At 43.2% G+C, this 26,289-nt stretch overlaps 1 protein-coding gene across 1 annotated transcript in view; it reads left to right on the plus strand.

The window, feature by feature from the left end:
- LOC134789370 (tyrosine-protein phosphatase 10D-like) overlaps nucleotides 1–26,193 on the plus strand; it is an 83,212-nt gene extending 57,019 nt beyond the window's left edge. The window contains exons 22-28 of the mRNA XM_063760000.1: nucleotides 12,480–12,687; nucleotides 13,654–13,841; nucleotides 15,130–15,257; nucleotides 17,931–18,145; nucleotides 18,596–18,821; nucleotides 19,341–19,425; nucleotides 21,007–26,193. Of these exons, the coding sequence (XP_063616070.1) occupies nucleotides 12,480–12,687; nucleotides 13,654–13,841; nucleotides 15,130–15,257; nucleotides 17,931–18,145; nucleotides 18,596–18,821; nucleotides 19,341–19,425; nucleotides 21,007–21,038 (1,082 nt within the window). The 3' untranslated portion in view covers nucleotides 21,039–26,193. The remainder of the gene's footprint in view (nucleotides 1–12,479; nucleotides 12,688–13,653; nucleotides 13,842–15,129; nucleotides 15,258–17,930; nucleotides 18,146–18,595; nucleotides 18,822–19,340; nucleotides 19,426–21,006) is intronic.
- Nucleotides 26,194–26,289: the final 96 nt, after the last annotated feature.

The raw sequence follows: 26,289 nt of genomic DNA on the forward strand, positions 1-26,289 counted from the left end.
CGATCGACGTCAAATGCCGTCTTTGGCGTCGTTGTCACGATTTTGCGTTGACGTCAATTGCCGTCTGTGGCGTTCAAAAGGTTAAAGGACTTACTAGACGGAAATTCTGCAAATGAAAATGGCCACGAAGCTATAACTATAAAATACCCACAGTTTATAGATCTCGCGCTTAACTCAGACGAGTGGTTAGGTTAGGCTGTGTAAAAATTGTACTGGTATATTTAAACCAGATTTAGTTCTAAAATACCTTCAACAATAACCACCGCTTAATTATCTCACCAACCATCTGGGTTAAGTATTACGTAGCAAATACAAGGTGATGGTTATATACTTGCAATGCAATAGGCTAGTTTCCTAACGAGTCTATTCAGCTAGGCAAGTTAGTATGAAAAGGTAACAAGTCTCGTCACAATTAATCCACCTCCTTTACATGAGTTTTTTGCTGGGTCAAACTAAAGAGAATTTGAAATACAGAAGTAAATTATGTAGCTACAGTACATTTACTGCCATCTTTCGACAGACGATTAAAACTGTTAGAACGCCATTTGACTTTGATCATTATTCTTTCACTGATATGTGTTAACTTGTTAAATATTAATATTAACGCCATCTACTCGAGAGTAGGCTGAAGGTAATGGCGCCATCGCTCGAAAACATTGCACCATACCTTTGGTCTATAATCGAGTAGATGGCGTTAATATTAATATTTAATAAGTTAACACATATCGGTGAAAGAATAAGGATCAAAGTCAAATGGCGTTCCAACAGTTTTATCTTCTGTCGAAAGATGGCAGTAAATTTACAGTGGCTACATAATTTACTTTGACAATCCGTCTCTATACACTCTTTTCTCTTTGGTCAAACTCATTGGAAGCGTGAAAAACACGTGTGTTCTTGTTTATTCGGTACATTTTCATAAAATTGAACTCTGAAAAACTAGCCTATTGTAAGAGTTTGGGCCTTCTCGAAATAATCAATACTTTTTGGTGGGATTATTGTAGCACACATCGTCACTAGACTGTGAAGTGGTTAAACTAATGTTTGTTTTATTTGAAGCTAACAATTGTAGTTTAGTTCATCCCAAGCTAACTATATTGGCACCAGCTGTGATCTTACCTTTGCACAGGAACTAACAAGATACCCTAACAACGATATCAACGACCAACTTTGATTTCTCAAATTTCTACTTTTTTGTCCTTTGTAGAAAACGCACTCAAAAGCTCAGTTTATAATAAATTTTCAAATGTTTAGTAATGAGAGTTATATTAAGTAAAAAAATTGCTCTTTGCCGGTTTTCTAGGGTTCCGTACCCAAAGGGTAAAAACGGGACCCTACTACTAAGACTCCGCTGTCCGTCTGCCTGTCCGTCTGTCTGTCACCAGGCTGTAACTCATGAACCGTGATAGCTAGACAGCTGAAATTTTCACAGATGATGTATTTCTTTTGCCGCTATAACAACAAATACTAAAAACAGAATATAATAAATATTTAAGTGCCTCCCATACAACAAACGTGATTTTTTTTGCAGTTTTTTTTGCGTAATGGTACGGAACCCTTCGTGCGCGAGTGTGACTCGCACTTTTTTAGATGTTGTTAGCAAACACAAACCACGTTACTCGGACATTCTGCTAATCATAAAAACGAGTACCATAAATTTTACCAACATTATCTGTCTATAGAGTTATGTTTATGTCATTGGACGGTGACAGGGTCGCGTAGTTTTTTTTAACCGACTTCCAAATCTCAAAAGGAGGAGGTTATCAATTCGGTTGTATGTTTTTTATTAAATACTTATAAGTACATACTATAGTACTATTTATAACATCTTCGCTAGAATTAACAAGTTGATATAAACCTGTAGCGGCATCGGTAACACTTCCCGGGTCTACTAACCGGCGGTGACGGTCTTCGGGATGTCGACGGGCTCTCCAACATGGCGGCTCGGTGTGTTCCCTAACTTACTGCATGTCGTCGTCTAAACACAATCAGCATGCTACCATGAACGAATAACACAAGTGGACTGACTCCAATATTTAGGTTATTGCCAGATATCGTCATTAAGGGCCGGTACAGACGGACTGCAACCCGACTGCAATTTGTATGACGCAGACGTTGCAGTTGGCGTGCAGTTCCCATACAAATTGCAGTCAGGTTGCAGTCCGTCTGTATCTGCGCTGTAGGCCTCAGTTCTATCCTTTTTGTTCGGTGCGTAGACCTTTGGTCATTACAAATCGACTTCAGTTTTATGAGTGGCCCTGAATATTAGAGGTATACACATTGTCCGTCTTCTTGTTTTATTCGTCCAATATGCCACTTACTTCTCGGACTTATTACACATAAAATTATACGTCTGATAACAAGTTTTTCATTGTCAGCTAATATTTTTATGTGATGTAAGTCCTAGCTTTGCAATTGACGCTCATATTGAGCCAGCTTTATATTTATGTTTAGTAAATAAATAATAAAAACGGAAAGTTTTCTTTATTATTATTTATGGAATTAATGTTGTTTTGCATGATAATTTATAAGTGTTTAGCTGTCGTATTCCTCTAACTCACAGTGTAAATACGACATTTCAGGTTTTAAACTGTGGCTACAGATATTTGAAAACAAACTGATATGTAACTACATGAACTCATAGTATTAGGAATGGTGTTCAGAATACCAAAAACCGACATAAAACAGACTTAATAATAATTATATAAAATATTATCCCTTTTAAATGCGCTAGCAACTGATATGTTTACGCTATTCCATGGCACATGCACGTACGTAGGGACATCATTTCAGTGTGTGTAAGTTCCTCAGGGCAGTCAGTTGAAAATATTTACTGAAATTAACAACATACATGGCAAAATACACCAGCATTTTGAATTTTTCATCAACTCGTTGCTAATCGAACTGAAATTATGTCAAGCTGAAGTTGTTCTGCCGCCGCAGGGTGAGGTTAATCCATTCGGGGCGGGGTGGGTCGTAGCCATTCTGTGTAAAATACTATACTTGTTTCTGTGCCCTTAGTTATCAGTAATCAACCTGCACGTGCCGAGTGTTGAACAAGAGTACATTAATAGTCGCGGCCGCGAGCCGATACGTTATCTAGATAATGCGATAATTATACTGAGCACCAGCGAACACTTGAAACCAAATAAACACGCGGTCAAAGGATAAACTTTCTTTTGCGGTGCTATATAATAATCTTAAAGAAATATGTTTAAAACAAAAACATTTCTCTCGGCGCGGCAGCGAATATGAACGAATAATATTAATTAATAGTTTATCTATTGATAAAAACTTAGGTGTTGTACTAGTGACGAGTTCGAGTGCGTAATGACGGGTATGTGAAATTATTATTTTACTTTTTGTAGTCTCGTATCATTCCCCTTTTTGTGTCAAACAGATGTCGATTTGTATCATTTTAGTTGCATTATATGTAATTGAAATAATGGAATCGGTATAGCTAATTACACTCGAACCGACCAAATATTCTTTACAACTTTCATATGAATTATGAAGCTCACCATCAGATGTTGTATAAGTAATCACCGCATACACCGTACCTGACGCATGCAGATTTATTATATGTACATAATGTACGATATCTTAATACTAATAAATATACAGATTTCATGTAGTCATAAAATCCTGTTTTGTTTCAGTAGGTTGTAGAAACTGCTTAGGCTCATATATTTGACATATAAGTTTAATTTATAATTTTAAACTATTTATTTTGCTTCCTTATAAAAATAACGAGTAAGAAGCTAATTTTAAATGTGACTTTTAAAGGAAAATAAATAGAGGTTTGTAATAAGCCGCCGCTCCCCATCGGGAAGCCATGTAAGTCCTGTTACGGTTCGTGTTACAAACCACTACATTTTCTCTTTTGTCAAATGAAAACATTCAGTCGTCTAAGGCGCATCGTTGTGGCTTCGACTCAAGTATTTTGTTTGCTGTTGTCTTATTAAATTGAAGTGAGTTAGGGGTATAATACTGTTATTTACGTGTAAATGTTTCAATCTTATCATTTGTTAGCGTCGCATAAAATCCATTGTTTTCAACAGCACGTTGTTTGTATGTTTTAGATATGTATTGATCAGTATCGTCTTATTTTATATTATAAAAAAATGTCGTTTCCGTTAGCAACAAGTCGATTCTCGAGTGTCGATCCATTCTATTTTAGCATGCATTGGCATCATATTATTTTTCAAAACGTTCAAAAATCACGAGAATCGACTCTCTTCCTCAGTTGGTAGACAACTGAGGAAGTATTTACATAGACGAATTAAGTATATTGTAATTGCTATTATTATCGCTTGCTTAAAAATATAAAAATTTTACCTTCCAATAAAATTGGTATTATGTTTCCTTCCACGTCGGATATCTTCATTGAGAGAGCAACGCGATCGTTGACCGATAGATGCCGCTAGCGTCTATGTAGTCGCTCCGCCCCACGCCGTGACGTAGTTCCGCTTCCTCCCTGCCAACCATTGCTCGCTTCACGCTGCTCGCCGCCACCATGTCATTGTTGAGGAGAAGTACCGTCGGCATAAAAGTAGCCTAGTAGCCTGCCAGGAAGGCATTACTCAGATATCCGACGTGGAAGGAAACATAATACCAATTTTATTGGAAGGTAAAATTTTTATATTATGTGTTCCGTTCCACGTCGGATATCTTCATTGAGACCTGTTTATTATCTCCTGGTGGCGAGTCAGCGGGCGCGCAAGCGTTAGGGCTACACCTACTGTCATAGAACTCAGAGAAAGAATAAATATATACGCCATATTGCAACCCATGAAATCACAGTGACTCGTTATAATGATGCATTACAGGAAATTGAGAATTTAAATTGTAATCCCAGGTTCGAATCTGACGTTAAACTGGTTTGAGAGATTTCTCATTCGAAATCGCATCCGACCCGCAGAATCTCGGCGAGTCATGATCCCAATTAACTTAAGCCAAAATATCGCTAAGTGGATAGTTTTCCAGCCAATATAGTTATTGAGTACATCGTGGATCGAAAGCAATCGTAGGCGAGGCCGGCTTAGATGAGACTGTGGCTGAAATAAATAAGCGCAGTGTCCCCTAACATTTGTGTAATTCTCGCAAGCTGACGTACCCAGACTACCTACTTACTGGGTCTATACATTATTCCGGAGCTTCTAAGTGTCAAGTCGGTAAGACACGTTAAATATCTGGTTTAGAGCCGAATTTCGGACACAAAATAATAGCGTGAAAATTAACTATGCAATTACCCGGGCTACAGTGTAGTAGACTAAGGTCATTGACCCTGCGGTCTGATGCTAACAGCAAATGTGCGGCAGCTCTTCTATCGTACTTCTTCTAACGTACCTAACGTTGTAGGGCTATTCAAATTAGGGCAAGTAGATTTCTCGCGTCCCAAGCTGGTGGTTTGGGAGGCGCTGGTCTAGCTATTAATGGCGTTGGAAGAAGGCATAGTGTCCGATAGTGGTTCACATACAGCACTTGTTACAGGCTTATTAACAAGTATCATTCTGAAAGCTAACATGGACAATAGAAATAGATGTCTGAGATAGCTCGCTACTTCACTGGGTATTAGAGGTACCTGGCAGTCGATCTTATTTTTGATGCACCATGAAGACCATTTCTACATTGTGGGCGTACAGGCGGCCTAGACAAGGGGACGATCTAGGGAAAGCTCCCGTTACTGGTTTTCAATACAAACATAGTACCGGAACCGGGAATACCAGGTTTCTCCATATTAGTGAGACAGTGACAGTTGCGTCTCGTTCGCTACGTAGCGTTAGCCCTTGGCATGTTGCATGCATGCGCCAGTCACGCCAGTAGGTACATCACAGCGGACGTCACTCCTGATCTCGCCAGCTCGGTGTTGGAGCGTCCTATCTGACAGGAGCTACGCCTCATTCTTAAGGTCGTTGACTCGTAAGAGAGGGCGGTCTGATGCTGTGTTCACAGGACCGCCAGTAAATTGCAAGCTTACCACAGCTGCGTGAAGGCTCTCCTTATCACGCCGTCACAGTAAACAGATTAGGCTGGGAGGTGGAGACATCCATACCAAGTCGTATCACCGGCAGCTGCCAGACGCGACGTGGTAGCAGTTCAGAGTATGTTAAGAAATACCGTGACATAGTGCGAAGACTCTCGAAAGCGGAGGCTGGCCAACAAGGCGCCTATCAGGCGAAGATAGTCTCGGCGGCTTCTGGGCGTAGCTGCCACTCGGGCGCGCAGTGACTTCTTGATAAACCGTCGCCCTCGGGGGTTGTACCGACCTGGTAAGTAGCAAGGAACCAGCGCGACCTGTAGACGATCTGCTGGCATCAGCAGTTTTTGCGACAGGCGTGGTAACGGAGGGGATGTAGTGTCGCCGTCGTTTTATGTATACTGTAGTGGTGCGGTTGTATGTTTACACTTCTGTCGTCAGCGCTGCAGATGTGGCCCGTTAACGGTTACTCTTCACTGAAAGGGTCTTACCTCGTACATTGTCTACCAATATTGGAGATTGTAACGGACTGCTTGCATAAGATGAGGGAGGAAGTGGCGCGAGGCTTCGCGTTGCTGAGGACTGCGAAGGTGTCACCTTCCTCCATGAACTAAAGTTTGCGAGTTTGAGACTGAACAGGAGGCGTTGAGTCTCATTTCTGCGAGAAACTCGGCAGCAAGGCAGGCCTGTATGTCGCGAAAAATAAAACTTTCAATCGGGGTGTTGTGCCGCGTGTCCCACGTGATGTCTAGGAGCGTGATAGTCTAATTCGCTTTATCCGAAAAAACACCCTATATCGAGCTAGTATAGGGGTATGGTCGCATGCTTTTAAGGAAATCGAACTAATGAAATCAAGTCTAAAATCGATTTTGGCGCTTGCGTAACAAAACTGTTTCGATAAAGTCGAAGACAGACAGATGTAAACTGTTGGAGTCCTCCTGGCCCCTTTCTCTTAGCACCGGAAACTCAAGCTTGTTCAGGCGCAGCGGGTTTATTTATCCCATTTTGTTTATTATGGGCTTGGCGCACGAGAAAGACTTTGTAAGACGGAACTTAAGCTGGAGAGCGCGGGCAAGCAAAGATAATTTTGTGAAGTTTGCAGACCTTTTCGATGCCTTTCACCTCGGTTTTGAGCGGTCGCACAGGGCCTTGTCGCTAGATGTTCTCCGGTTGGATCACTCCATGGCCTCGAGAAGTCGTAGGAACCTCGAAGCGGCACGGCTCCTCGTCGATCAGCACCTTTATGAAGCCCGGGAACGCGACGTATTTTCCTCTGAGTATCGACATATCTTACCGCTTTCAACTCCGGGCAGTCGAGCCACGCAGGACGAAGCTCCTTACGACCTTTTCTGCCGTCGCCGGAGGATTCCTTAACCGAAAACAAGAGCTTAGCGGTCTGTTCGTGCTGTGGCACCATAGCTATAGGCGCCTGCGTACCTCAATGGGACCATGTGGACAGGACAAAACTGATACTGTGGCGCCCAGCGCAGCTTGGTGGGCAGCATCGGCGGCAGGTAAGTTCGCGGTGGTATTCTTGCGAGCAGAACATGGGCGTCATTGCAAGGGACGATCGTCGTGGTTGCAGCATCGGTGGACAGCATCGACGTGATTGTCGGTGCCATCATGGCAACCGCCGCCGCTCAGGAGGCGCCGGTGCGTGAAGCTAGAGGCGCCATCGTGGCGGCCGGCTCGGGAGGCACCGGTGCGTGAGGCCGGGCGGCGCTATCATGGCGGCCGCCACTGGTTCGGGAGGCGCTGGTGCGTGAGGCGAGGACCCGTCGTGGCGGCCCGCTCTAGAGGCGCTGTCGCGTAAGGCGGGCGGCTCCATCGTGGCGGCCCCCGCCGCCGGTTCGGGAGGCACCGGTGCGTGAGGCGGCCGCCGCCTGGCTCGGGAGGCACTGGTGTGAGGCGAGAGGCGCCATCGTGGCGGCCAGATCGAGGCGCAAGTGCGCAAGGCGGTGGTGCCATCGTGGCGGGCGGCGCCGTTGTGGCGGCCGCCGCCGCCGGCTTGGAAGGCGTCGGTGCGTGATGCGAGTGGCGCCATTGTGGCGGCCAGCTCGGGAGGCACTGGTGCGTCGGCCACCGTAGCCAGGCTCAGGTGCGTGAGGCGAGAGGCGCCGTCGTGGCGGCCAGCTCGATAGGCGCCGGGCCGATGGCTGGCTCGTAGCACTTATCATCACGGCGACACTGCTGCCCTCGGCGGCGCCATCGTGGTGGCCACCACCGGCGCGTAGGTCACCAGCGACGTCATGACGGACGGCAGCCAACGCGGCGATGCGTTTCTGCTTCCACGTAACTCGAGCAGTCGGGACGCAGAAGCGCAGCAACAGGAGCGGGCGTGTGACGTCTCTCGGAGTCCCGCGGACTGGAAGCGCCCGCAGCCACAGGAGCGGGCGTGTGACGTCTCTCGGAGTCCCGCGGACTGGAAGCGCCCGCAGCCACAGGAGCGGGCGTGTGACGTCTCTCGGAGTCCCGGGGACCGGAAGCGCCCGCAGCCACAGGAGCGGGCGTGTGACGTCTCTCGGAGTCCCGCGGACTGGAAGCGCCCGCAGCCACAGGAGCGGGCGTGTGACGTCTCTCGGAGTCCCGGGGACTGGAAGCGCCCGCAGCCACAGGCGCGGGCGTGTGACGTCTCTCGGAGTCCCGCGGACTGGAAGCGCCCGCAGCCACAGGAGCGGGCGTGTGACGTCTCTCGGAGTCCCGCGGACTAGCGTCCGCACCGCGACTGCAGCAACAGGAGCGGGCGCGGACTGGAAGCGTCCGCACCGCGACTGCTCTCGCGGACTGGAAGCATTCGCACCGCGACTGCTCTCGCAGACTGGAAGCGTCCGCAACAGGAGTGGGCGCCCAACTAGCAAATCTATGTGCTATAAAAGTTGAGAGCACGTTTTTATTTTCGCTTTTTGGTGCTATAAACGGTGTAAAAACAGTCGAGTAAAAGTCCTGTAAGCGTTTACTCAACGCGAAAAGGCGCACTTATACAGACTAAAAGTGTTATAAAAATCGAGTAAGCGCTGTATAAGAAGCAAATCGATGCTGTAAGAGTTGAGTAAAAGTGGATAAAAGCACTTCTAGTGTTTTAATAGCAACGATAGTGCTTTTACTCGACTATTTGTTCTATAAACATTAGCAATTTACGATTACTCAGTAAAAGTGTTCTATAGAAGCAGCCGCACTGCTTTTTCTCAGCAAAAATGTTTCGTAAAGGTAGCCGGATTGCTTTTACTCGGCATTTTAAATGTATAAGAGTGCAGTAAATGCTTTTATTCAACTAATATGTGCTAAAAACGATCTCAGGTAAGCGATTATATTTCAATTATTTTATTAAGTTTGAGGCCTAATCGTCTTCACGTGTCTAATAAAACAAAAAGGTACTTAAGCATTTTTTACTGCTGTCATCCATGACATTTATTTTTACCGTGATTGTGTACATAAGTTTTTATTGTCTGTAAGTACACGTAATACAGTAAAACCCAGCGCGAAAAATACTTTATTGATAAAACCAAAGGCACTGGTTCATATATATTCATGGGCCGCCTATTTTCTTAAATTTCAATAAAAAAATATTAATAAAAATAAGTAAAAATTTGCTTACACGATCTAGTTTCTGTTATATCTCATTAATTCGACTATAAGTCGAGTAACTGCGTTTACTGCTACACTTATAGCACATGATGTCGCCATGTTTATGGATTTATAGTCCGATGGCCGACTGCATGAAACCCTACCTGATAAAAAAATTTAAAAATCCTACTCTGTAGGGGTAGCTGACTTTTAGCAGCTTCAACTGCTCTTGGTCGGCCGTGGCTTAACTTGGCAAATTTTGCGCAAATGGCAAAAAAGTGGTACAAATATTCATCAAAAAAACAAAAGTGGTCAGCTACATCCTGTGTTGGCAGGTTCCTGTGTCCGACCGAATTTGTGGTACCAAGTGAGCTACAATTTACCTCATCGAAAAATAGAATGTCACTTGTATGGTAGGATAGCTGCCATTGACTTTTTTTTTAATGCGGACGGACTGAAAACGCTGTCAGGCTAAGGTGAGGCCGACCAAGACATATGTCAACAAATTTAATGTAGGTATTACAATCAGTTGTTTTGATTCTATTTTTCGATGAGGTAAATTGTAGCTGTCACGTGGTACCACAAATTCGGTCGGACACAAGAACCTGCCAACACAGGATGTAGCTGACCAGTTTTGTTTTGCTGTCCTCAAAGGCAGCTATCCTACCATGCAAGTTTCATTCTATTATACGATGGGGTTTTTTTTATGAATTTTTGTGCCACTATTTTGCCATTAGCGCAAAATTTTCCAAATTAAGCCGCGGCCGACCAAGAACAGTTGATGCTACTAAAAGTCAGCTACCCCTACAGAGTAGGATTATTCTATTTTTTTGTCAGGTAGGGTTTCATGCAGTTGGCCACCGGACTATATTGAAACGTCAACATGGCTGACTTGTGCTGTTAATGTAGTTCAAAACTCTTTAAAAGTACTCTAAGCTGAATACATTTTGAATAAAACCTGTAAATACACTTCAGCTCCTATAACAGCGGTTTGAACCCCATTACCCGAATTATGATATAAGCGCGCTGTTACAGCAGCATTGTTGCCAAATGGTTATTTGATTGCTTTTAATAGGCTTTTATAGCAACAGAGAAGAGAGTTAAGTAACAGTTGTATTAAAGCGCCTTATTCAGACAATTAGCTAATCTATAGCTGTTATATGATTTTAATAGAACAATTATGCTGAATAAAAGTGATTTAGTAGCGCTAACTCAGCATTTATTAAAAGGTGGAATAAAAGTGCTAAAAGATAGTGCTATAAACGTTTATACGACATGATTATAGCACTAATTAGCGAAAATTGCTAAATAGTCGAGTTAATCGCTATTATACGATATATTGGTGCTTCAACAACCGTAACTCGGCTGTTATACGATTACAGGCTGAGTAAATCAATTCTTATACGACTATTTTGCTAGTTGGGCGTCCCGCGGACCCCGCACCGCGACACCTCGGGCTCCGGCCCGCAGCGTCGCGGCGTCTCGGAGTCACCTTGGACGACAGCAGAAGAAAGTCGACGGCGCCGGCGCGCGGGGGCTGACCTCCCCTGAGCCCCTGTCGCGTCGCAACTAACGACACGAGGTACTCCCAGGTTAATACGACCTGCCCGAGAACCGTCTTTTAGTGTCGAAGTAACTTCTGAACACCAATAAAACTAGAATATCATTAAACTGGCTCACCGGATGGTTCGTGACAATCCAAACCTCCTTATCGGCGAAGCGCGGCACCCGGCAGCGGCGCGGCACCCGGCAGCGGCGCGCGCAGGCTGTCCGCCTCCGCGCCGCCCGGGCGCCGCCCCCGCCGCCGCCGGCACGATGACCGCACGTTCCCTCTCCGATGCGGAGCGACTTGCGTTACCACTTGTTAACGAAAACCACTGACGCACTTCCTACTTCGATCTCGAAAATGCGAGTTAACGGTAACGATTTTAGCAGCATGGAATGTGAAAATTAATTTAGCAAGAAAAAAAGTGGGTAGAATCGAAAAGCACCGTTCGATGACTTCGATCGCGAGACCGCCAAAGGACTAATAGTAGCGATCTCTGCTATATCTCACTATTTAATCGACCGAGCTTTGGATCGGAAATGTTAAAGCACCATGCTGCAAAAATATACGCAAAAAAAAATTTGCGGACCATCGGTCAGACGGTCGACGAAACAATGTCATGGTGGCGGCGAGCAGCGTGAAGCGAGCAATGGTTGGCAGGGAGGAAGCGGAACTACGTCACGGCGTGGGGCGGAGCAACTACATAGACGCTAGCGGCATCTATCGGTCAACGATCGCGTTGCTCTCTCAATGAAGATATCCGACGTGGAACGGAACACATAATACATATAAGAAAACCGCAAATTACGGCCAGCATAAATATAAATTGTTTTGTTAGAGCTAGTTTCTTATTTGTGAAAATATTATTATTGAGTACTTAACAATAACATCAAATTCGATTTTATAATGACGTATTCGAATTGAAATATCAATGGCAAACACTGTGGTCCATGCCGCAATGGCGGTCGTAACATGCGGTACCTGGACACATCATATTTATTGTAGATAGTATAGAACTGTGTAGATAAATCAGTATATGTAACTATAAAAAGATATTGCAGAAGTATTAGATACTTTTTTATATACAATACCCATGTCTGCGTGTAGACTATAGTTCGGTTTTTTAGCATTAGAAAAAAAGTAAACAATCTTGACGTGTATTTTTATTGAAAAACACTTTTGAAAAATAAGCCACGGCAAATATGTAACAATTATTAATCATATACAATAATTTACATTCTTTTGCTTTCATAAGTAATAGTTACTGATTTTTAAAAACCGTTTTTCAATTAAAAGACACGTTAAGATCGCGTAGGCTTTAAAAAAAACGAACTACTTATAGGTATCCCTAAAATATGGAAATGTAAAGTGTGTGTGTACGTGGTGTTGCAGAGGTGGACAACACGGCGTGGATCATCGGCGTGTGCGCGGGTGCGGCGTGCGTGGCGGGCGCGGGCGCGGCGTGGGCGGCGCTGCGCCGGCGCCGCCCCCGCGCCGCGCCCGCGCCGCCCGCCGGGCCCGCCCCGCGCACCGCCCGCCCCGTGCCCGTCGCGGACTTCGTCGACCACTACCGGCTCATGTCTGCCGACTCCGACTTTAGGTCTACCTTTATATTTTTTGTTGAATTTGGATTATATTTGAAACGATCTGCGATTACAAATTAAATTATTTAGAGTTTTTAGTCCATAGAAATCTTCAAGAATATTTTGCGATTTCGGGACTCGTTCAGACATTCATATATTTTTTTCTAAACCACCCCTCCGACCACCCTCTGCGACTTTAACCTTACCCGTCCATTGAATAGAATAGAATAGATTTATTCGTAAGCACAAACAAATAAGCAAGCATTAAGTAAGCATTGCGTCCATATCGGCTCACCTCGACTACAAGATGGATCATACAAGACAAGCCAAAGTCACCAAACATATTTCACAATACGTTACTCGTTTAGGATATTGGCCAGGTGAGGAAGTAGAACTATGGGGGAAGATGGACACTTGTAGGGAAAATAGATAGTTATACTTATAGATATACTTAAAGATTAAAATTAAAAAATAATTTAAATAATAATACTAAAAATAAATCTACTTCATAAATCAAATTAACTTAAAAATATTTACGTATAAGTACTTTTCTCATGTGATTTCTCTTATCCCGAGAAAAATAAAGTATGATTCCCTTACCCTACCTGACCTTAACTCAGTAATGATTCACGGGGCATCATTCTACAAGAAAAAAAATTAACTGATTTCCAAGACCCAAGTGATCCCATAAGTATACCGCGAACAAACTTTTGTGCGGTACACTAAAAATAAACCTATGTGTGGTTTTCAGGAAAAAAAATACATAGATTGTTCACTCCATACATCAGTTTTTGTACCAAAAAGACTAATATTTTCATAGTCGACATCTAGCATCGAATAGTGGAATTATCAGCACTGCTAAGTAGCAGTAGTAGTACTGTCAGTGTCAAGTGACAATACTGACAATAGATGTAGCACCAAAACCGATGTATGGAGTGGTCTTATTATATTTCTCTGTCTAAACATAACATTTGCACGCACAGGTTCAGCGAAGAGTTCGAAGAGTTGAAGCACGTGGGGCGCGAGCAGCCCTGCACGGCGGCCGACCTGCCGGTGAACCGGCCCAAGAACCGGTTCACCAACATCCTGCCCTACGACCACTCGCGCTACAAGCTGCAGCCCGTCGACGACGAGGAGGGCTCCGACTACATCAACGCCAACTACGTGCCGGGTGCGTTCACTATACATATGCACAAGTACAGGTTCAGCGAAGAGTTCGAGGAGTTGAAGCACGTGGGGCGCGAGCAGCCCTGCACGGCGGCCGACCTGCCGGTGAACCGGCCCAAGAACCGGTTCACCAACATCCTGCCCTACGACCACTCGCGCTACAAGCTGCAGCCCGTCGACGACGAGGAGGGCTCCGACTACATCAACGCCAACTACGTGCCGGGTGCGTTCACTATACATATGCACAAGTACAGGTTCAGCGAAGAGTTCGAGGAGTTGAAGCACGTGGGGCGCGAGCAGCCCTGCACGGCGGCCGACCTGCCGGTGAACCGGCCCAAGAACCGGTTCACCAACATCCTGCCCTACGACCACTCGCGCTACAAGCTGCAGCCCGTCGACGACGAGGAGGGCTCCGACTACATCAACGCCAACTACGTGCCGGGTGCGTTCACTATACATATGCACAAGTACAGGTTCAGCGAAGAGTTCGAGGAGTTGAAGCACGTGGGGCGCGAGCAACCGTGCACGGCGGCCGACCTGCCGGTGAACCGGCCCAAGAACCGGTTCACCAACATCCTGCCCTACGACCACTCGCGCTAACTACAAGCTGCAGCCCGTCGACGACGAGGAGGGCTCCGACTACATCAACGCCAACTACGTGCCGGGTGCGTTCACTATACAAAATATGCTTCAATTTTTGATAGATATCGATTTTATTTGCCGTGACATTGTGATGTATCTAATTATCTATAATATTTTTCGAATTCGAAGGGTACGAGTAGGATGACACGAGTAAATTCAATTCAATTTGGCGAGATTTGGCGTTTTTAGGCTATAAATTATATGGAGATGACGAATGTTATCCTACCCTTCGAGTTTTTTTTTTATAATAACTTTCGTTTCTATTGTAGCCCCGAAACGTACAAATTTGCGGAAATAAATTAGACGCATGCACCGCAAATTTAAGCGGCACATAGAGTGACATAGACATAGCGCGCGCTCTGTCACGTCACGTCATATGAGTAAATATTGCACCTACGTTTAGGATTTTTCCATCGAAATTACGTAAAATCACAATATTACGACTACGTACGATGTTAAATACATGCAGAAAAATAATTACGAAAGGTGATTCTATAGGTAAGTACTAACAAATAGTTAGAGATAATAGCAATTTACATTGATATATGGATTGTTTAGTTATTATTTAACTATTTTTTCCTACACCTACGGTCCGCATTTTATTTTTTGTTAACGGTGGAAAAATCTTATAAAGTTCATGTTATCCACAGGTCATTCAAGCCCGCGCGAGTTCATAGTGACGCAGGGCCCGCTGCACTGCACGCGCGACGACTTCTGGCGCATGGTGTGGGAGTCCGGCTCGCGCGCCATCGTCATGCTCACCAGATGTGTGGAGAAGGTAAACACTAGTCCCACCACGCGAGTTCATAGTGACGCAGGGCCCGCTGCACTGCACGCGCGACGACTTCAGGCACATGGTGTGGGAGTCCGGCTCACGCGCCATCGTCATGCTGACCAGATGTGTAGAGAAGGTAAACACTAGTCACAACACGCGAGTGCATAGTGACGCAGGGCCCGCTGCACTGCACGCGCGACGACTTCAGGCACATGGTGTGGGAGTCCGGCTCACGCGCCATCGTCATGCTGACTAGATGTGTAGAGAAGGTAAACACTAGTCACAACACGCGAGTGCATAGTGACGCAGGGCCCGCTGCACTGCACGCGCGACGACTTCAGGCACATGGTGTGGGAGTCCGGCTCACGCGCCATCGTCATGCTGACCAGATGTGTAGAGAAGGTAAACACTAGTCACAACACGCGAGTGCATAGTGACGCAGGGCCCGCTGCACTACACGCGCGACGACTTCAGGCACATGGTGTGGGAGTCCGGCTCGCGCGCCATCGTCATGCTGACCAGATGTGTAGAGAAGGTAAACACTAGTCACAACACGCGAGTGCATAGTGACGCAGGGCCCGCTGCACTGCACGCGCGACGACTTCAGGCACATGGTGTGGGAGTCCGGCTCGCGCGCCATCGTCATGCTGACCAGATGTGTAGAGAAGGTAAACACTAGTCACAACACGCGAGTGCATAGTGACGCAGGGCACCTTCAATTGACTTTATACCTTATCTGACCAATTTTTCTGTCCTTACATTTTGAACAGTTCAGAGCATCAAAGTGAGGTTAATAAAAAAGCAGTACTTACCCATTTACGTGGATAAGGGTTCAACCATGGAATTAAGTTTAATAGCCCTTAACTTTGAGTTTGTCCACAGGAGAGACGTGAACCTAATGGCTATGTATGACTCACTTGCATAATTTTATAGAATAACGTATGCGGAGTGAAATTTGGACAAAGTTTGTATATATAAAATATAAAAACACAAAAATCTAAGTAAAAAATATGTGTTGTCAATGTAAAGTCAATATATCTGTCAATCAGTTTGGGAAGTCTCATAAAGATTGGGTGTTTAATTTTGTAATTATGGTAAATCAACAAGAACGCCGTCGTCAAACAGTATGTAATTTCTATAGTAGCCATCCCCTATGGACGAAATCAAAGGTGGTGGAACATTTTGTGCAAATGGGTGAGAGTCGAAGCACTATTTACAATATTCTGGCGTCCTTTGCCTTGAAGAAAACCACTGCTAGAAAGCCTGGTTCTGGAAACTATTCCAGCTTGAGCAAGGTTTCTGAGAGAGCTCGATTAAAGAAAATTACGGCCGGCCGTGTCGCAAAATCTTATAGAGAGCTCGGAAGAAAATTAAAAACTGACTGCAAAACTGTTAAAAAATATCTTAAAGACATGGGCATCGATAAGCGATGTAGAAAAGTTAAGCCCACTGTCTCTGAAAACCAAGAAATCACTCAGAAAGTACGGCTGCGTAAATTAGTCAAAGAAATATTTTCCGCTAAAAACAATGTCACTTGCGTTATGGATGACGAGTCATATTTCACGTTACATGGAAACGAGTGGCAAGGCAATTACTATTTTGAGAACACCAATGGTCCAACCGATGAGAACGTGAAATATGTTGAGCATACAAAATTTCCTAAAAAAGTTTTGCTATGGCTTGCCATCAGTCGACGCGGAATATCTAACCCTGTATTCTTTGAGTCAGGTTTAGCTGTGAACGCCGACCGCTACATAGAGCGTTGTTTGCCATTAGTGCGGGATTTCATAAATGCGAGTCATAGAGGAGAAAATGTAGTGTTTTGGCCAGACTTAGCCTCAAGCCATTATTCCAAAAAAACCCTTAGCAAAATGGCGGAGTTAAACATCCCATACGTACCGAAGACATCAAATCCACCTAATGTTCTGCAACTTCGCCCTATAGAAGATTTTTGGGCAAATCTAAAGAGGCGAGTATATTGCAATAATTTTCGTCCCAAAAATGTATAGAGTTTGATTCGAAATATAAAATCGGAGCTGAATAAAATGCCGATATCTGTGTTTTCGACAGCGATGGACAAAGTACCACAGAACTGCCGTAAAGCATCTCGCATGCGAGTAAACTATTTTTTACATTAAGCCTTGATATATACATTATTATAAGAACATAATTATTTTAAAAAAGAATGGTGTTTTTCTATTTAAAACAATATTGAACTTTGTCCAAATTTCACTCCGCATACGTTATCGCGGAAGTTATTACGTAATTTTGCCATACTAATTGCCGTTTTTTTTTACTTTACCAAACCGGCTAGCATGAGTTACGTTCTCGCACGCGAGTCCATACTTGAAGACGCACGCGAGAATGCAACTCGTGCTAGCACGTCTGGAGTATTAAAAGAATAGCGTCACGTACCCATCACTTTCAAAAGAACACCTCTAATCTTTAAACGAGCAATTCTTGTTTATTTATATATATATTTCAGGGATCTCGGAAACGGCTCTAACGATTTCGATGAAATTTGCTATATGGGGATTTTCGGGGGCGATAAATCGGTCTAGCTAGGTCTTATCTCTGGGAAAACGTGCATTTTTTAGTTTTAATATGTTTTGCGAGCAAAGCTTGGTCTCCCACATATTGCATAAATCTCCACTCTTTGACGTGTTTCGTCCGCAGGGCCGCGAGAAATGCGACCGCTACTGGCCGTACGACACCCGGCCGGTGTACTACGGCGACATCGCCGTGACCGCGCTCAACGAGTCGCGCTTCCCCGACTGGACGATCACTGAGCTGCTGGCCTCGCGCGGCGCCGAGCAGCGCGTCGTCAAGCACTTCCACTTCACCACGTGGCCCGACTTCGGCGTGCCCGACCCGCCCACCACGCTGGCCAGGTACAATTGGACATCGCTACATTTTCATGCCAATACGTCAAGAATGGCGCTCCTATGGGATGAGCGTTTCTTTTATTTTTTGCCATTTTTATATATTGTGACCTTTTTTGCCACCTTTGTGTTATTTCTACTCAGAATCACGAGCTCTTTCGATCCTAATGGGATGAACTGTGAAATGGGAAAACTGAGTTTTTTTCTTATTGTGTTCCCCATATACTTTGTATGGCGGTAACAAAAAGGAAAGTTTGAAAAATGTATGGAAATTTTAGGACACTTTTTTTTCTCCTATAAGGATGAAAAGGGCTCGCGATCCTGACTAGAAATAACACAAAAAGGTCACAATATATAAAAATGGCAAAACATAAAAGAAACGCTTGGATATGGTATGAATTGTCACTCCCAAACTAATGCAAATAACGTGGGAGTGTAACACGCCCCGTATGTGAGCAGGTTCGTGCGGGCGTTCCGCGAGCGGTGTCCGCCGGACGCGCGGCCCGTGGTGGTGCACTGCTCGGCCGGCGTGGGCCGCTCGGGCACGTTCATCACGCTGGACCGCGCGCTGCAGCAGCTGGCCGCGCGCGCCGACACGCTGGACATCTTCGGCATGGTCTACGCCATGCGCCGCGAGCGCGTCTGGATGGTGCAGACGGAGCAACAGTACATCTGCATCCACCAGGTACGACCGGTGACTCGAGAGAGGATAGAGTTAAACAAAAGGACTTATAATTATCACAATAACGTTAATTTAAATACCATAAACCCAGGGTTTTAAGAGTGACTCAAACAGAACCATGTCAACGAGAAAAAGTTGATTAATAAATAGCATAATATCATCATCTTCCTTGCGTTATCCCGGCTTATTGCCAAGACTCATGGGAGCCTCGGGTCCGCTTTGCAACTAATCCCGAGAATTGGCATAGACACTAGTTTTTACGAAAGCGACTGCCATCTTACCTTCTAAACCAGAGGGTAACCTAAGCCCTTATTGGGATTAGTCCGGTTTCCTCACGATGTTTTCCTTCACCGAAAAGCGACCGGCATGTGTATCAAATAAAAACCGAAAAACTCATTGGTACGAGCTGTGGTTTGAACCCGCGACCTCCGAATTGAAAGTCGCACGGTTTTACCGCTAGGCCACCAGCGCTTCCATAAATAGCATAATATATAATGCAATAATGTTGTGTGTGTGTTCCAGTGCGTGGTGGCGGCGCTGGAGGGCGCGGACCTGCAGCCGCCGCTCGGCCTCAACCATCACATGCACCACAACCAGGCCTTCGAAGGTAAACCACCACTGTCACTCTGCCCCTCATAGGGGTACCTACCTCATACTTCTTGCCTTGGCTCCATTCAGTGATTTATTCATTACTGTATAAGGCATAAACTAATCGATCACTGATCAAAATTGTAAGCAAAAATTCATAAAACTTCTTGCGGCTCTTTTAACTGTGAGCCACAAGAATGAATAATGACCCACATTTCATAGTACGAGTATTAATAATTCATTGTAAACTCACATTTGCCTGTTTGTGATTCACAAGCCTACCGATTTTGCTTTAGAATATTATTCATATAGCCTGAACTCAGAGAAGTGCAAAAAAAATAGTGTCGTAAACGAAATGTCAAACGTCAACATTTGACAAGCAGAGTTACGGCATAATGTACGGAGCCGTACAGTGTCATCTATGCCGTCCAAATACAGTGAATGAATCTTCGACTTTAGGCACACTACCTCATGAAATAGTACCGGAAGCAGATACTCGAAAGTGTTTTGAAGAGAAAACCCGTGCGTAGGTGGCGGCAGCTGACACACAGTCGGCAACTCACAGACGGCGGCGGGATCCAGTAAATAGCTTGTCCCCTGAATGTTTATTGTGTGCCCCTTGTCTATCGATGATCGCATGCGCTCCCTTATTAACCGTCCAACTTTTATTTTGAATACCAGAAAACTCCGTAAGATTCAGTCTACCTATGAACTTGATCCAGGGGCCTAAAGAACCTGAGCGTGGACCGCGAAAACTGGCGCATACTCCACCGATAAGAGCCATGCTTTTAAATTATGATGATGATGATGAACTTGATTATATTACGAAAAAAATACCTGCATTTTCCGACTGAATCACGTGATTTATTAAAAAAAATTAAAGATGGATATGCAGTAGACAGTGGACATATATCTATATCTTTATATTTAATACGCATTGATGTTTTGAATCTTTGATCGACTAATACCTTGAAGACGACATTTTGAAGTGTTTATGACGTAACAGAGCATGCGAGTGCATATATCTTTATTGAATGGATCCTAACACCTAACAATTGATCACTTATTTTAGTTTTTTTTTTATCCAATTCGTTCTTATTTCCTCACTGCACCTACATTTTTTGCATTCGCATTTCGTAATAGGTCACATTTACTGTTTATCTCTTGTATTTCAATCTCATAATCTATTTGTCATATAGACTACCTGTCCCTTTCTAATTAATACAGTAGAAAAGGCGCGAGATGCTACAGCAGCACACTCGTGCTTAAGCTACTGTTTTAGTGCTCTAAGGGAGTAGCACCTCAAGGCGTACCCCACGCGGGCTAAAATTGACAATATTTCATATATTTTCAATTTCTTTATTGTATGAGCTGGGGCCCATTTCTCGAACGATATTAGACTAATATTACCTATATTAGTCCACGAACTGTCAAATCATGTGGTTGTCATGACATCACACTAATAATATTAGACTAATATCGTTCGGGAAATGGGTCCCTGGTTAGAAAGAAGATGAAGTTTAAGCGCGCTCAATTTAAATGTTTTTTTTTTTTGTCTTCAAATAAGATACATATTTTGAGATTTATTTTTATTTTTCAGACGATGAGGGCATCGCAGAGTCCGGCATGTGAGACGTCGCACTTAACTTATATACATTCTCTCGTTATAGTTATGTATAAGTCACAGCTGTTTAGCGTTAAGTTTTGTATGCTTATATTTTTATATACGTCGTTCACGGAATGAAAAGGACCAATTTATAAATGATTTGTATATAAGTAGCTAGGAGTGTACAGGCAGCAGCAGAAGCAACTAAGCGAGCTTGGTGTTCAAAATATTATGCAAGACTACTCTCTCTTTCTCTGCCTCTCTTCTCTTAAGAAAATTGACGTGTACAGATAATTTTGAGCACCTGGCCCACTTAGCTACTGCTTAGTCCGCATTGTGTCTATGTACCTTGATGAAATCATGTAGAATCTAGATTATTTTAAAATATTGACTTTTAAATGTTATTTATTTTATATTAAAACGACAACGGCATCTCAAATGTGTACTTAAATATAAATATAGTCGTCTGCTCAGCGATGTTTCTCAAAGGAATATTCGTAGTTGTTTAAGTCTAGTTGCATGTACGTTTATTAAATTTGAAGGGTACACGGAAAGAACATGTCTAATCCAAATTTTTGAAAAATGAAGTTTTAATTTCAAAATGTTTAGCTCTCAAGGAACTATTAGCTACAGCTTCTGTTACCTCTGTAATCATAAATATCAGTACTTCTTTTCTCACTTTAAAAACACCTATACACAAAAATAATATGGTTAATTATAGATGGTCAAGCAAATCTTGTCAGTAGAAAAAGGCGCGAAATTTAAATTTTTTATGGGACGATATCCTTTCGCGCTTACATTTTTAAAATTTGCAGCCTTTTTCTACTGACAAGATCTGCTTGACCCAGTATATGTACATTGTTCCTATCAAACCGCGATAACTCAAAATATTGTCAGAGTGTCTAGACATGTTCTATCCGTGTACCCTTCATTTCATGCTGCATTAAAAGGAACGTGTGTGCAACTATAGGGTTACCACTAACTCAGGCGGTTAGTAAAGAACCTGCGCGGTGATTTTCTAGTAGATGTTACCTGAATTTTGGGATTACAACGAGTTGACCGAGCGTTAGCGATGCCAAGCCATACATTTATTCAGTTTTAAATAATGCTCGCGAGGTCTACAGCGCCTAGTTTATAAGGTCTTACATCTAAAGGCCCCAGTACACAATGGGCCATCGCCGGCCATTCCAAGGGACGCATTTATGCCTTAGAGGGAGCAAGTGATATTGCTATCTCATTCTACCGCATGGCTGCGTCCCTTGGAATGGCCGGCAATGGCCCATTGTGTACTGGGGCCTTAATACAAATCGGCTTCATCAGCCAAGTGGGTTATTCCCACTAGTTACCACCAAGTTGTTACAAGTGGTAACTACTGGGAATTATTTTCCCACCTTTTAACCCTGGTAACTAATGGGGAAAAAAATCCCACCTTTTTCCAGTGGTAACTACTGGGAAAAATAATTCTCAGTAGTTACCACCAAACCGAGTAGGTGGTACCTAATTTGAATTATTTTTCCCAGTATAGTTCGTTTTTTTTAGCGTTGACGTGTCTTTTAATCGAAAAACACATTTTAAAAATAAGTTACGGCAAATATGTAACAAATATGAATCTAATACAATCATTTATATTCTTCTGCTTTCATAAGTAACTAGACGGGCCCGCAGCTCCGCTCGCGTAAATGAAATAAAGAGTTTGTCTTATGTTTAGTTAAATACCGATATTATTATGTATTGAACCCTGCCAGGGTTTATAACTTTGATAGGGACTTCTTATTTGTAACCGATATTTGGATAACTTAATTCGCAAATTTCTCAAAAAATCATGTGATTTGATAAAAGGCAAGATTGTATTTTTTCATCTACGTAGGTATTTATTTAAAACTTGTTTCAACATAAAATTATGGGGTTGCATTTGAATTACGCATTATAGGGAGGGGGGAGGGAGTAGAACCCCCCCCCCCCCCCCTCGAACTAATCCCCAAAGTTAGGAAATCAATAGTTACCACGAAAATATTTTTATTTTTATTTTTTGAGGTTATGTTCAATAATACAACAAAAGCGTACGAAAGGATAACCAATTTGGAATTTGGTATACATATTTTTGAGCACTTTGTCCGTATACACATGAGCACTTTGTCCGTATACATGTTTTTGACCACTGTATTTCTTTTTTGACAGCGAGTCGGGTGTGTTGTGAACGCAAGATACCTAACACTCCTCCTCGCTTCGCTCGTCGTCGTACCTAACGGTGACTCTGGCATTGTATTTCGTTTTTGACAGCGAGTCAGGTGTGTTGTGAACGCAACTTCAAACACGTATAAAAAACTACGCGTCTCCTAGACACAAATCGGGTGTCATTTGAAAGGGGTGACTATAAAATGCCACCCTTCCCCCCGCCCCTCCCTATAATGCGTGATTCAAATGCTAACCCAAAATTATTATTTATTTTTATAAGCCCAATTGCAAACACGTTCATTAGAATAATTTCCGCCTTAAGACGAATATGCACGACCACCGCCCATAAATCGCATTTTCATACAAATGTAAATAGTCCCCATCTCCCTGTCTGGATATTGACATTACTTACGACGGCTACGGTGACACAACGACCGAAAATGAGTCCTGGCTTCCGACACCAGATCACACCATGTTTCCCGGTCTTGCGATAGCTCTCGCCAGTCGCCATGGCCGAGGTTGATCAGATCTTGAGCAACCCTTGAGCTCCAAAATATCTGAGCATGCACTTTAACTACATTATAATTTACATTGTTCAGATATTTGTGAATACCTCAGCCGTTCCGATATATCTGATGGTGACTGTTCAGCAAGAAGAAAAAATCCTACCTGGTCGAGTCGCATCGTATTACGCGAGAAAACAGTTCCCGAATTGGTTATATCTGTAAAGTCATTAAAGTATAATTATCACACACACATTATTACGGGCACCATCCCTTAAACTGATGGGTTCTCTGGCCCATCTCAGCAGCCCGTTCCCCGGACGAATGGCAATGTTTGCCGAAGCCGTGAAAGTCAATCTGAATAATATAACTCAAAAAGAAATTTAAAACAATAAAATACAAATTATTAACACGATAATCATACGATAATATTAATTTGATGGATATGTCATAAATGGCATAAGGCACTCGTATGGGCTATGGACTAAGGTTGAGGTTGGCAGCACTTTTTATTTTACTTCGTGTAAAAAAACTCAGAATTACCTGTATACCAACATGACAAACATAATTTAGGTTACTTTACCGTAAGTTAAAGTACCGTCCGGGGAACGGGCTGCCGAGATAGGCCAGATATACAAAGTGGATACGTTAATATGAAGTCCATCAGTTCAAGGGATGACTTTAGAGATAGGTATACTTAATCAATTTGGAAACTGTTTTCTCGCGTAATACGATACGACTCGACCAGGTAAGATTTTTCTTCTTGCTGAAAGTCACCATCAGATATATCGGAGTGGATGAGGTATTCACAAATATCTGAAGTCTGAACAATGTAAATTATAATGTAACTTTAAAGTGCATGTTCAGATATTTTTGAGCGACCTTGGTGGTTACGATATATATCTAATGGCAACTACACATTCATGAAGCCAATGTACAGTCAGTATGAAATAGATCAGGCTAAAGTAGCCAAATATATCGTAATATAACTTTGTTGCCATAGAAATAAGGATGTGTTCCGATATATTTGGGTATTGGAGAGCGGCTTAGCTTCAGTGGCTCGGACACAGATAGAATGGGAGAGGATCTTGCCGTGAAGAGAGCGTACTTGGGACAACGAAATGGGAGACACCCGATTGGACGTCCTAGATACCGCAGAAACGACGTCATTGCTCAAGACCTGCTCAACCTCGGCCATAGCGACTGGCGAGAGCTATCGCAAGACCGAGAAACATGGCGTGATCTGGTATCGGAGCCCAGGACTCTTTTTGGATCGTTGCGTCACCGTAGTAAGTATTGTTATGTCCAGAAAGGAAAATGGGGACTACCTACGTTTGTATAAAAAGGCGATATATGGGCGGTGGTCGTCCGAATTCGTCTTAAGGCGGAAATTAATCTAATGAACATTTTTGCTGACTGGACTGGGCTTATAAAAATAAATAATAATTTTAAAAAATACAATCTTGCCATCATTTTATCTTATCAAATGACATCATTTATTGAGAAATTTGCGAATTAATTTATCCAAATAACGGTTACAAATAAGAAGTACCTATCACAGAGTTATGAACACTGGCAGGGTTGAATAGGTACATAATAATGTCGGTAATTAACGAAACATAAGACAAACTCTTTATTTCATTTACGCGAGCGGAGCCGCGGGCCCGCCTAGTTTTATATATATGATAGTTACTGATTTTTAAAAAGCGTTTTTCAATAGGGAATATTAGGCAGAGCTCTGCGTAGGTGGCACATACAGTAAACAAACCACATTGACACATCACGTCACGTCAATCACATGGCCTACCGCGAAACAAGAAAATCGAAATTTCGTTATCTAATCTCTCTATCACTCTTGCATATTCGAGCGATAAAGAGGCAGATAACTAAATTTCGATTTTCGCGTTTACCGGTAGGCCCTTGTTAACAAACCGCCTTGATGCATCAAAGTCATATTTTATTGTCTGTGAAAACTTGTCAAAAGACAGTTTAATGCACAGTATGTATAAGTTAGTCTATGAATTTACTGAGTCGGTAGTGCTGCACTCTGGCGGCAGTACATTGCAGTAATATCCCTTATTAAAAGACATGTCAAGATCGCTTACCTTCTTTCAAGTTCTTTCTAATGCTAAAAAAAAAACGAACTATAGTTACTAGTGGTAAAAGGTGGGAAAAAAATCCCAGTAGTTACCACTGGTACAAGCTTGGTGGTAACCAGTGGGAATAACCCAGCCAAATCTTCGACCAGTCCATAGCTGACCATAATAATTCTTACCAACCGCCTCAGTTAAATGGTAGAGCTATTTTGCAGCATATGCAGCAGCAGCTGACGCGTGGAGACCGTCCATTACATTATATTGTAACATTATTGAATTAACTACTAATCCTTCGGGCGTTCGGAACGCTCAGTTCTGTGTCTAACATGGTTCTGACTAACGTCGATTTAGGTACAATTAACTTACAATAAGCACTTGTGTAATAAATACACGTATTTTTGTACTTATTTTGTGTTTTATTATGCTACCCCAGAGTATTTTTTTTTATGGAAAAGCTGCCAAAAACCTTAGAAGGTAGGATCCTATAGAAGTGGACACTATGA

This window comes from Cydia splendana, chromosome 3 (genome assembly GCF_910591565.1).
Source record: "Cydia splendana chromosome 3, ilCydSple1.2, whole genome shotgun sequence".
NCBI classification, from domain to species: domain Eukaryota; kingdom Metazoa; phylum Arthropoda; class Insecta; order Lepidoptera; family Tortricidae; genus Cydia; species Cydia splendana.